The sequence below is a fragment of the Lithobates pipiens genome, unplaced genomic scaffold, assembly GCF_037356315.1.
Source record: "Lithobates pipiens isolate NorthernLeopardFrog02 unplaced genomic scaffold, aLitPip1_a1.2 Scaffold_16, whole genome shotgun sequence".
Taxonomy (NCBI): Eukaryota; Metazoa; Chordata; class Amphibia; order Anura; family Ranidae; genus Lithobates; species Lithobates pipiens.
Window position 1 is genome coordinate 456,547,385 of NW_027507748.1, and position 13,710 is coordinate 456,561,094.

Below are 13,710 nucleotides of genomic sequence, written 5' to 3' on the forward strand. Positions count from 1 at the left end.
CCCCTAGCCAATAGCTTTCGTCTCTTCGTTTTTTCTGAGCATGCATGGCACTTTGCCCATTGGAATTGTCTACACAGGATCAGAATTTATGCGATCAGATTTTGCTGTCCGAAAATCTTAGATCCTGCTCTCAAACTTTATGCATCGGAAATTCCGATGGAAAAAGTCCGATAGAGCCCACACGCGATCGGATTTTCCAACAACATAATCAGATCAGACTTTTTCCATCTGAATTTCTGACCGTGTGTACAGGGCATTAGAGTCAGCTGGGCATGTGTAAAGGGGACATAGTGTCCACAGTGTCCTGAAGGGCTTAGCTTATTTAATTCCTAGTGAAAGGATTTAGCTTGGACTTTCCACCAAAGGAATAATAATCTCCTCAAGTTTGCAACAGGCTCATAGTTCTAAAGAAGATAAGTGTCCTCCTACCAGGGCCGAGACAAGGGTTAGGCAGGAAGAACAGCTGCCCTGGGCACTATGGTATCATGTGAAGTGGGGGGGAGGCACCACAAGGAGATTGGGGGGAGGATATTTGTGTTGGGGGGGGGGGCAAAAGGTAAGAATGGCTCTAGGAGGGGAAATTTGGTGGTGAGGTGTCCTTGAAGTGGTGATTTGGGGGGATCTGTGCTGGAAGAAGGAGGGGACAGAACTTGTGCTAGGAGGGGGTATTTTGGGGGTTTGTGCTAGAAAAAGTGATATGGTAGAGGAGGAAAGGGATTTGTGCTAGGAGGGGAACTTCTTTTTTTTTGGAGGGGGGGATACGTGTTATTATGGATGATGGGGGGTATTTGTGCTAGGAGGGGAATTTTAGGGGGGTGGGATTTGTGCTGGATGGGGAATTGGGGGAGGGGAGTTTGTAATGCAGTGTTTTGGGGATTATACTCAAAGAAGACATTTGAGGGGTAGAAGATTTGTCCTAGATGGGGGAAATTTTCTTGGGGGGGGGCAGGGGGAAATTGTGTTGATGGCATTTGGGGAAGGAGGATTTTTTTTTTTGGGGTGGGGAAGTTTTTCTGACAAATAATGCTCATACATCTTGGGGAGGTTGCAATTTGCAAGTTGCACTGCCTCCTACTTCCAGTTTTGGAGTATCTCCCTCAATTTCCTAACCCATCCAAGTTACCCAAAACTAAAAACAACCCCTGGACTGTTCTTTGAGCCGAAGAGTGACTGTGACACACTCAGTGCACTCTGTGTTTCTGTTGCTGCCTGTACAGATTCTCAGAGAAGGCAGGGACAAAGAGACAAAAAATAGTAATCCTACTTAAAGGTACTTATGCCTAATGCTTTACATACAAGAGATGCCATAGAAGGTAAAATTAACCACTTTAGCCCCGGAAGGTTTTACCCCCTTAATGACCAGACAATTTTTTGCGATACAGCACTGCGTTACTTTAACTGCGTGGTCGTGCGACGATATACCCAAATAAAATTGATGTCCTTTTTTTCCCAAAAGTAGAGCTTTCTATTGGTGGTATTTAATTGCCGCTGCGTTTTTTGTAAATCTTTAAGCTTAAATAATAAAAGAACAACAATTGTGAAAAAAATATATATTTTTTACTTTCTGCTATGAAACATATCCAATAAAAAAAATATAAAAAAATCAAATTTCTTCATCAATTTAACCTAATATGTATTCTTCTACATTTTTTTATATAAAAAAAAAAAAATCCAAATAAGCGTATATTGATTGGTTTGAGCAAAAGTTATAGCGTCTACAAAATAGGGGATAGATTTATGATATATATTTTTTTTTTTTTTTTTTTACTTGTAATGGTGGTGATCAGGGATTTTTAGCGGAACTGCGACATTGCGGAAGACAGATCGGACACCTAACTGACACTTTTGGCACATTTTTGGGAACCAGTGACATTATTACACTGATCTGTGCTAAAAATATGCACTGACACTGTATAAATGACACTGGCAGGAAAGAGGTTAAAATCAGGGGCGATCAAAGATTTAAGTGTAATTCCTAAGGCAGGGTTCACACTATTGGGAATTAGATGCAGGACTCCGTATACAATTCGCAATAGCAGGAGAATGTGACCAGCTCTCTATGGGGCCAGTTCATATATCTCTGATGCGGAATTTGCACAGGAGACCTGTGTGTCTTTTGGTCCATTTTAGGTCCAAATTTAGCCCAAAATCGGACTTGAAACGATGAACCAGGAAGTACAGGACCCCTGCTGGGAGCCACATCGGCATCCTGTATGAACCCAGCCTAATTGTGCTCTCATACTGTGGGAGGGATGGGCTCACTGCATGTACGCTGTGATCTGTGTTTCTGATTAGCAGAAACACTAGATCACAGTATGCATGCCTGACAACGTGGCGGTCTGCTTTTTTACATCGGCAGACCACCGTTTTGTCTCTGTGGGGACCGACCGTGATTGGCTCCTGCTGTAGCCAATCAGCGTATAATCACGGATCCAGAGGCACACGCGCCCCCCAGTAGCTATTGACAAAATCATGTACAGGTATGCTATTTCACGCAATAGCCGCCTTGCCCCAGTATATGAACAGCAGGTGGTTGGGAACAGGTAGGGAGTCATGAGAGAAGTATAGAAGTTGCTGCCTTTTGAGGGTAGCCTTCCAAGGCTGTCATCCATTCCTCATCATATCTTTACTACTTAGAAAGTGACTATCTTGAAACAAGGTACAAAGACATTTGTTTTAATTTAGAGGTTTACTGCCCCCTTTCACACTGTCGGACCGTTCAGGTCCACCTGCCAGTTTTGATGGCGGATCTGAAAGGGCGCTCTATGCTGGTCTATGGAGCGATGGATGTCAGTGGTGACATGTCTGCTGACATCCGACATGTCTGATCCGCTAAAAGCAGACGGATGGCCCTACATCCAGATCCATCTCTGGCGGATTGGATCGGGTGAGATTTGATGAAAATGGACATGATGTCCGTTTTCATCTGATCTCTCCATAGAAACCAGCGGCGCTCAACAAGCCCCTCCCTGCTCAGTGAGCAGAGAGGGACCTATCATCTGCCAGCTCAGCGGAGATCAACGGAGAGATCTCCAGCTGAGCCGGAGGACAGAGGCGGACTCCATGGAAGCGGATCCGCCTCGTGGGAATGAGACCTTTTATTCGTTTTTTGCTATCAGCACGCTCTATAGACATATCTTTTACCCCACTATTGTTAAATCTACTTTTCAATACCAGGTGTTTCATCTGCCCTGGAGCCCAGGTTCACAATTAACTACGGGAGTGAAGCCATTCGAGTTCAGTTGCAATTTCAGAGACAACTGTGCAGGTCTCTGCGCAGATGTCAATGTAAGTTGCAGCCTGAAATCGCAAAAGAGTAGTACAGAAACTATTTTTGAAATCGATGCAGCGCTGCAAATGCAGTGTCGCACCAATTAGGATGGTGCCATTGCCGGCGTTTGCCGCCGATTTGACATGAGATTTGACATGTCGGATCGAATGTTGAATTGTACCAATGTGAACCGGGGCGGATAGTAATTCCAGCAGCACTTCCCTTTTGCCTTTAGTTAGCATCTATATGGATGGTATGTATTTTATACTATGGTCCCTAGCTATATATACACATACACACACCTACTCGCTGTATATATGTCAAAATAAAATATATAAAAACTCTTTGGTATATCTTGCTATATATACTCCTCTATACACTCATCCTTTCTTATGTTTAAATAGAGCATGTTTAAATAGAGGATTTCCTCAGTGGTATAAGAAGCCCTCTCCAGTACCGGTGTGGCCATGCTTCACTCTATGCTGGTTTTGTTGGTTGCTCACTGCTGTTTCCATCTGGAGGCCTCTGGATGTGCCAATCAAATCATTGTTGGGACATGGCTGTCTGGTTTTTACAAAATCACTCTGTGGCTGTGACCTGTACTTGCATTTATTTTGGCAACGTAATTGTTCCTCAATATTTTCTTCATATACCTGTACTCAGATATGTTTTTGAATAATTAATCGCTGTATATTCTGCATTCGTGTATGTAGACCTGTCTTTCTGTACATGTTATTTATTACCTTTTTTTGTCAGTTTTTTTAAGATAGAAGCAAAATTGCTCTACATATCCACTGAAGGAGTTTCCTGAAAAGCGTCAAATGTGGTCCGTGCGTCTTGCCGTGGTGACCCTATCACAGTAGTCCCTGGACCTCTCAGAGTTTGGTCTTCTGTTTTTTTTTGCCATATCTATGTAATTCAGATGTCTATAGCTGCCTATTGAATCAAATTTTAGTTGTTTATATTTCAATAAATTTTGTATAATCTTTTTACGTACTCTTTGTGTATTACTATTTGGGCCATTAAAGTCCAGTAAGGGGGAGTTCCTTTTCCACGTCCTGAAACAAGCAGCACATATCAAGTGTCAGAATACCTGATATGTACAAATGTGTTTTGGATTTTATAATTCAAAAAGATAAGAATAAAAGCCCTGGAACTTCAACAGTGATTGAGGATTGACAGATTTGTCTCATTTTTCATTGTCTTATTGATACTTACCAAGTACAGCCGATAGTTTATCTACAAAATTAGGCTTTACACAGTGTGCAGCAGTGATAACCCAGTTTGGTGCAATTAAAGTCCCTCCACAAAGATAATCGATATTTTTTGGTAAGACCAGTCTAGCCTGCAAACATATAAAATGGTTATACTCTGCTATGTAACAATGCTTGATATATATATACATTGCAAAAAGCACAATAAAAGCAACTACTTTGAAACATCCCATTAACACAGTTGATGAGCGATGTGTTTGCAGCACCCGATTCTTGGGTCCAGTTCATACTAGTCTAGAGCATTGTTTCTCAATCTTTTTTCAGTCAAGGTACCCTTTAAAATTCTGCAATCTTGAGGCACCCTATTCTAAAATGACAAATAATAACTAAACTAACCGTTTAAAAAAATGCAGCAACATCCACATGTAGGACAACTGTTAACGTGATTTATTCTTTCAAAGGAAATTTCTGTCCCTCACTCAGCTAATGTGACCCCAGTGCTGATGAAGAGAGGCAAGGAAAGACCAAACAAGGATGCTGTAGTGTAGAGGCACCCGACACCCTCCTTATAAACCAATTGCATCATTGGATGTTAGGACACCAGTGGCTATAAGGTTAAAGGCTACAATGAAAATCTGTGGCTTTGTGTAACCAAAAGGTAGGTTGGAAAAACCCGCTGGCGTTTATACAACTTTTGGTGAATATTTAGGCATTTTGCCAAGGCACACCTGAAGAAGCCTGAAGGCACCTCAAGCTGATCTAGAGCACTGTGAAATAAGTTTGTACGTCCTTCCTGTGCATTTGTAGGCTTACTCTAGGTGCTCTGTTTTTTTATACTGGCCTTAGACAATTATTTATGTTTGCTCTCTGTAAAATGCAATACAATAGGATAGAGCTATATTAATAAGGCAAGAAAATCAATTTATCTGTGTGTATAAACAATCCAATTAATAAAACTAAACAGATCTTTTTTTTTTTTTTCATGTGCCGATCATAGACAGACATAGATTTTGACCTGTGCAGCCAATGCAGGACCACAGTGGATTCTGAGATCCTGTGGCCCATTATAGGCAGGGTGCTCTTGTTTTGAATAGGCATCAAGACCTTAGAGGCTAGATAACAGCCAAGATACAAGAGTACCCCGACTGATTGAATGCATGGATTGATTTTTACCTGATGGTACCTGCATATATCCCATGCCAACATCAGTAAAAAGAGCCAGCAGTGTAGATCCAATGGAGATTCAGGCACCTCAGGTAAGTAACCAATGTGCTCAAAAAATAGGATCCTTTTCCCACTGCCACCAACACCATTTATAAGGGGCATTACAGTGATCATTGTACTATGACCATTCTCGCCTATGAACACAATCGTAATGGAGGCATTTACACTGATCAACAATATAACAGGAGTATTTGCACCATTATGTCAGGGTCATTGGTGATCAATATTAATGCCCCCTCTATACTGGTGATCAGAATAAACGCTTTGTTACATTTAGTGTTCAGTGTAACCACTCCCATTACACTAATGTTAGGGTAAATGGCCCTGTTAGATCGGTGTTCAGTGTTAATGCCAGCATTACATTGGTGGTGAGTGTAAACACTACCCTTACATTGGTGCTTAATTTAAATGCCTGTGTTACTTTAGTCAGTGTAAATACCCCTGTTACGTTAGAGTGCTCTGTGTAAATGGCCCTGTTACATAGGTGGTCAGTAAATGCCCCCATTACAATGATGAGTAGCATAAATGGCCCAGTTACATGGGTGTTCAGTGTTGGTCAATGGTCAGCATAGTGACCCTTTACATTAATGACCAGTGGGAAGAATTCTCACTTTCATTGATGGTCAGTTAAGAGTATGCCCTTTACATTGCCGTCAGTGTGAAGAATTTTGTTTGTGTCAATGGTTAGTCTAGTGACTCTCTTACACTGATGGTCAGCAGAAGGAATACACTTTACGGTGAGGATCAGTAAGAGCAGTATTCTTTACAATGATGGTCACAAGAGGGATGGTTCTTTGCATTGGTGGCAAGAATATTCAGTATATATTGGTGTCATCAGAAGGAAGAATGCCCCCCCCCTCGCATTTGAGAGGATAGACTCCATGGACTCATGCTGCTGGCTCTGGGAAGTTACACTGATGCTGGAATAAAGCAGGAATCATAAGCTGGTGGATCAATCTGCCATTCTTATTAGGATATGTAGACTCACCTGCCAGGGACACTCTCCCTTAGGACACACTTCACCACCAACAATCCGAAAAAGTGTTTTCTTTTTCTTCAGCACAGGTATTTGTCCACATGGATAGTTTACTGTAAAATATCAAGAATAGTTATGGAGTAGCATCTGATTCTAATTAGGCTATTAGGCTAAATTAAATGTTTGCCTTCACTTCAGTCAGTGGAGCAGTAACACAGCATATTGTTTTTGTCTGGTCAGCGTTTCCGAAACTGGGTATTTGATTTCTCTCACCTGCTTCTGGGAGAAACTTCTAGAATATAGGGCAGGGAGAGTCAAACGTCCAATATAAATATTTATCATGTTCCAGCCAGTCCCTGAAACGGGCATCTAGAATGTGGCTGGGGAGTGGATAAATGTTTGAGAGGCCTTTCCAGAGTGTTCTTTCCTCTCCAGGGAGGGCTCCAGTTCTAGGAGGTAGTTAGTGAAACAAGAAATTGCAATCTGGGCCTTGGCAGGTGCTGAGCTGAGGTTCCCCTATGACCATCTGGGCTCATAGGAAGTGGTTTGGGTAAGGCCTTATGCACAATGGTGTCTTTAACACTGCTGTTAGGGGCGTCTGGCATGTTTTTGTTTTTTTCTGCCGCTAAACCCCCCTTATGTTAGCCTATGGGGGAGATTTACTAAAACTGGTGCACACAGAATCTGGCGCAGCTTTGCATATTAACCAATCAGCTTCTAGGTTTCATTGTAAAAGCTTAACTGGACAAGCTGAAGTTAGAAGCTGATTGGTTACTATGCACAGCTGCACTAGATTCTGTGTGCACCAGTTTTAGTAAATTTCCCCCATGTGTCAATTTACACATAGGCATTTAGTCTAGGTTCACATATGTGCGGCTGCATTTGATGCATTTTCAGGCACATTTTGCAGTGCATTTTGAGTTTTTAACCCCTTGTTTTTTAATGCGATTTTGCATGAAGTTTTTATGCATTTTGTGTTTTAATTTTTTTTTCTCTTTAAACACACTGTACATTGCTGGTTGGTAAGGATGGAGCTGGGGGGCCGGCTGCAGTGTCCTTCACAACCAATGAGTCATCAAAAAAAGAAAATTGCAAAAAAACCAGCAGGGGTCCCCCCAGGTTCATAAAAGGCCCTTCGGGTCTAGTATGGATTCGGAGGGGACCCTCCATGCCAATTTTTTATTAAAAAATGGCATGGGGTCCCCCCCTAAAATTCATCCATCCAAACATGCAGTCCGGCAGGTCAGGAAAGGGAGGGTAGGAGCGAGCACACTCTCCTCAAACCATACCAGACCACATGCCCTCAACATGGGGGGATGGGTGCTTTGGGGGGCAGAGCCATGTTGATGGTGACAAGGGCCTCTTCCCGACAACCCTGGGCTGTGGTTGTCGGTGTCTGAGGGCGGAGGGCTTATCGGGATCTGGAAACCCCCAGATCCCGGACCCCCCTATGTGAATGGGTATCGGGTACATTGTACCCCTACCCATTCACCCCAAAAAGCAGTGAAATTTAAAAAAAACAAGAGCTGTTTTTTCACAAGTCCTTTATTGAAAAAGAAGCACCAAGCTGACTTCACACGTTTGACATAAAGGGACACTTTTTGGTTGCCATGAACAATCTCAAGTTTCTAGGCTGAAACAGTATATATAATCTAAAAGTGCACGCAGAGCACTGGACAGAGCATTAGGGACAAAAGGGATGTGAAATGATTTGATATAGTAATGTAATCTGTAAGATTACAGTGTACTGTACGTGTTATGTTTCTTGTACTTTTTAAATTTGCTGCCGTGCTCCGCCCCATCCGATGTGACGCTTGCAGGGAATGTAGCCCAGAACACAGAGCATTGGGCGGGAGGGACATTGCAGGATCCTGGGGCCAAGGTAAGTTACCTGGACCAGGATTCTGCAATTCAATCCCGACTGTGGCTCGAGGTTACCGCTAATGGTACTGAAATTCAACCCTGAGCCACATTTGGGAATACCGCCAGGAGGGTTAAAAGAAGTATTACAGTTATGGATATTTTTACATAGTTATATTGGACCAAGCATGGAACAATGTAACTATGTAGATAACATACCTGTGAGTTCCCTCTAGAAGCTGGAAATCACTGTACTAGGACCTGCTACTACAGTGATCTCCAATAGCTTCCAGATACATTTCAAGCAGTTGCCCTGCAGCATTACGAACACAGGAAGATGCCTGCTCAGCATAGACGCCATTCAGAGATAACTGCATTTTCTTGATGAATGCAAAGTATCTGCTGATTGGAAGAGGTGGAGAGGCAGGGATGTGACATCACACACTCCAACTCATCCAATCAAATCTTGTGTTGCATTTATTTAGAAAATGTAAGGCATTCTCTGAATAGCGCCTGTGCCGATTGGGTGAGTTTCTGTGTTCATAATGCAACATGGCAGCTGCTATCCATACCTGGAACAATTGTTTAAACTCCGTTATACAGAGTTGTAGCCAGAGCTTTGTTCCAGGCCCGTAGATTAATTATTTTGCGTTGGAAGTACGCGGAACCTCCCACTCATGCTGACTGGATAAAACAAATGGCTGAAAAGGCTTATGCCGCATACACACGAGCGGAATGCCAGACAGAAATAGTCAGATGGAAGCTTTTCATCGTATATTCCGATTGTGTGTATGCCTCATCTGACTTTTTTTTCAAAAATTCTGACGGACCTAGAAATAGAAGATGTTGTAAATATTTCCAACGGAACCAATTCCTATCGGGAAAACATGCTCTGAAGCAAGTACTAGAAAGAAGCTATTGGCTACTGGCTATTGAACTTCCTTTTTCTAGTCCCGCCGTACGTGCTGCATATCACCATGATCTTGATGATCTGACTTTGGTGTGATCGTGTGTACGCAAGACAATTTCAGCGGAATTCCGTTGGAAAAACCTTCAGAGTTTATTCCAACGGGAAAACCGGTCTTGTATACAGGGCATTAGGCTGGAAAGAGATTTTTTTATATATATATATATATATATATATATATATATATATACAGTATATACATACATATACACACCAACATAGGCGATGTGTGGGCAGATTCTAGAGGGTCTGGTCCTTGTGGATACTCCGGGACTAAGTCCTCCCAGTTTAGTGGTGGACAGATTACCGCTATAAATTGAAAGATTCACTTTCTAATACTCATTCCATTTCTTTTGAAAATCTGCAGTGGGATTTCTTTCTTGATATGTTTTTTATTCCAGGTTACTTGCTGTAACTATCCAGTTGCTTAACAATTTGTTGACATATGGATATTATGGATGTCATGGTTGCTTTAGAAACTTGAAGTTTTTTCTCTGGGAATATTTTCTTAATAAATACTTTTCAGATTTAAAAAGAAAAGTCCGTTATACTGAACAAATGTGTTTTATATGTTAAATATATCCATTATTGAGTTTCAGCTAAAGCTTTGCCATAAGGAATGCTGAGCTTGGTTCAACAGGATCTTTCTGCATTCTGACTTTCGGAGATTCTTTGATATCTCGCTCTGCTTTGCTTATGCTCCATGTACTGTATGTCTACTCTGCTGCACTAATACTATCTACTATATAAGTTATACCGTTGCAAGACCAGTAACTAACTTCTGAGTGAGTGGAATCAATCAATTGATGTATTCTATGAAGACAGACTTTGTTTTGCACCATTTCTGGATGCCTTTCTGGAAGAAACTATTAAATTAGACTTTAATACTAGGCATGCTACTGTATATGCATAATTCATATTCTTGAAATATTACACAATTTTTAAATCTTGGTGAGGTGTGGTCTGATGTGGTCAAAGGTTGTTTAAAAAATATATTTGAAGGTCTTTCATTTTTGATGGCCTTAACACAACGGTCTAGTTATTCTCTGTAATAATCAGAATCAGACATTAATAAAAAAATAATAATAATCATATATCTTTGTATAAAAAAATGGTTTTTCCATATATGGGACCTTCTTGATAATGAAAGAAGCTTAGGCTTTGCCAATAACACAGTGGGTGGTGCTAAAACTACTATTTTGTTCTTCTCCCATAAAGCAGCGTAAATAATTTTCCTAGGAACGTGAAGTCACTTAGTGCCACAACTTTTCAAAATTCAGCATGTGCCTTAGGGCCTATTCACAGAGCAGACAGGGAACAGTAAAATCAGGCAGTTAAGACATGGTTTTACCAGCCACCGCCTGTCTGCCTGACATGCCTGACAAGGGCATGCAGCAGATTGGGGCTGTACACATGCCTTGGCAAAAATTAAATGGCATATCATTGTTGGCAGCCAATATCGCCATCCAATGTGACCCATTCAAGGGCTGTTGGGGATTTTCAGGGTTAAAGGGATTGTAAAGGCTCGTAACAAACATATCATACTTACCGCCACTGTGCAGCTCATTTTGCACAGAGTGGCCCAGAACCTCATCTTCTGGGGTCCCCTGGCAGCTCTCCCGGCTCCTTCCCGCATCAGATAGCCTCCTGGGAGAAGCTCTCTCCCGGGGGGGTACCTTGCGGGCGTGCTCCCGAGTCTAGCATTTGAGTCCACAGACACGAATGCCGGACTCGGCTCTGCTCCCCGGGGCGCTTGAGTCATTGGATTTGATTGACAGCAGCGGGAGCAAATGGCTGCACTGTTATCAATCTATCCAATCAAGAGCCGGGACCCCGTGGAGAGAGGGAGAGCGCGTCTCCGCAGACAGAAATACAGGGCTCAGGTAAGTAAAACAGGGGGTGGGGGCGGTCACTGACAGGTATTTTTTCACCTTAATGAATAGGATAGATTAAAGCGGGGTTCCACCCTAAAGTAGAACCTCCGCTAATCGGAACCCTCCCCCCCTCCGGTGTCACAATTGGCACCTTACAGGGGGGAGGGGGGTGGAGATACCTGTCAAAGACAGGTATTTACACCCACTTCCGGGCATAGACTCCCGTGGGAGTCTATATCATATCCTGTCCTGCCGCGCTGTCTGCTGGGACACACACGGGTCCCAGTGACAGCGCGGAGAATTCCTATTGCGCTGCGCGACTCGCGCATGCGCAGTAGGGAACCGGGAAGTGAAGCCGATTCGCTTCACTTCCTGATTCCCTCACCTAGAATGGTGGCGGCAGCAGCCGAGGGCCGAGCGATCGATCGGCCTCGGCTGCCGGCATCGCTGGAACCCGGGACAGGTGAGTGTCCATTTATTAAAAGTCAGCAGCTGTAGTATTTATAGCTGCTGGCTTTTAATATTTTTTTTTGGTGGAATCCCTCTTTAGGCCGGGTTCACACCGCTGCGATGCGGGAACGCCGCGAATCTGCGGCGTTTTCCCGCATCGCATTACTCCCGCCGGCAGTTCACACTGCCCTATGCGGACGGCTGGGAGTGTCAATGATATGTTAATGACACCCCCAGATCCGTCCGCATATCGCAGTGCGATCTGCCGACTCGCACAGGAATCGGATCGCATGGTGTGAACCCCCATGCGATCCGATTCTGTTGCGGACCAAAAAAAGGGTCCTGTGCGAGTTTGCTGCGGGAGCGATGCGAATTCAGCCATACTATCTGTATGGCTGTACTCGCATCGCTACGGAGATCGGATGTGATTTGCGGTGCGAATCACATCCGGATCTCCCCCCGCAGCAGTGTGAACCCAGCCTTAAGGTGAAAAAACACATAGCTTTACAACCCCTTTAAAACAAATGGTGAGAAGGCAATATATTGCTTCCTCACCACCTAACAAATGCCCTCTGAAAAGCTGTTGTACATTTCTGTTGTCAGCTATGTTAGTCACATGTGTGAATGAGTCCTTACTGACATACGCAGAGGAGCACGTTGCAGAAAGACACATCAAAGCTCTACTGGAAACCTTCTTAAAACAGTAGCTGTGTCTGATTACTGCACACTCCTTCACAACTGACATGAAACTGAGAAGAATGATCCTCAGTAAAGTGTATCTAAACCTCAAAACATATTTTTTAGGGTTCTCATAAAAAAAAAACACTTTCTGTCCCAGAGTATCTATGCTATCTCCTCAACTGTATCTATGGAGGCAGCTATGGTTGTCATCCAGGCTGGAAAGTTTGTTTATCACCAGTATATAAGGTAGTCATTTTTTTCCTATGAATTGTTACTGGATCAGGAGATAATTCACAAAAAATGGCACCAACATCCCAGATAATAATATATAAAACAATTTCCACATATATGGGACTTTTATTGTGCTAATACAAATCAAAAAAATGTTTCTACAATTTTGTTAAGTATTCATGTAATATCACATTAAAAAGTAAAATTTTACATTACAAATACAGCAGGAATTCTAATGTCTCTTTCCTTCATATACACTACACTGTTGCTTTCCTCGACATTTTGCCAAAAACATCGGGAAGATTAGTAGTTTAAAGAAAAAAAAAGAAAAAAATATATATATTCAGACAAAAATCTGACAAAAAAATAAATAAATAAATAAATAAATTATATATATATATATATATATATATATATATATATATATATATATATATATATATATATATATATATAAAAAATATATATATATATATATATATATATATATATATATATATATATATACATATATATATATATATATATATATATACATATATATATATATATATATATATATATTGTCTGAGCATGTCAGGATCTACCTAGCAAATTTTACTCTGATTGAATGTTCCCAATAGATTCTTTAAAAATGGCAGTTATACCACCCACCTGTTGGGATGCATGATATTCCATCTTCGCCCAGAGCGTAGCCTTCCATACACACACACCGCCGATGCCCTTCCACGGAGCTATGGCAGAACTGATCACATTGCCCATTAGCATTTTCACATGTTGTTGACTCTTCCACATCTGAGGGAATATACATATTTATCATACTTTGTTTATTGCGTTAAAGTTTCTTCTCTTTTTCGCATTTATTAATTTTTGTGTTCTTTTTAGCGTTACCTAGTCATCTGTGATGGGGGGGGTTACAGATCAATCTAATCTAATAATTATCTCATTACAAGAGATAATCT

At 41.8% G+C, this 13,710-nt stretch overlaps 1 protein-coding gene across 1 annotated transcript in view; it reads right to left on the reverse strand.

The window, feature by feature from the left end:
- The window catches only part of F7 (coagulation factor VII), a 41,536-nt gene that overhangs the window by 8,785 nt on the left and 19,041 nt on the right, over positions 1-13,710 (reverse strand). Inside the window, exons 5-7 of the mRNA XM_077482861.1 lie at positions 13,403-13,543; positions 6,698-6,798; positions 4,490-4,616 (exon numbers count right to left, since the gene is read on the reverse strand). Of these exons, the coding sequence (XP_077338987.1) occupies positions 4,490-4,616; positions 6,698-6,798; positions 13,403-13,543 (369 nt within the window). The remainder of the gene's footprint in view (positions 1-4,489; positions 4,617-6,697; positions 6,799-13,402; positions 13,544-13,710) is intronic.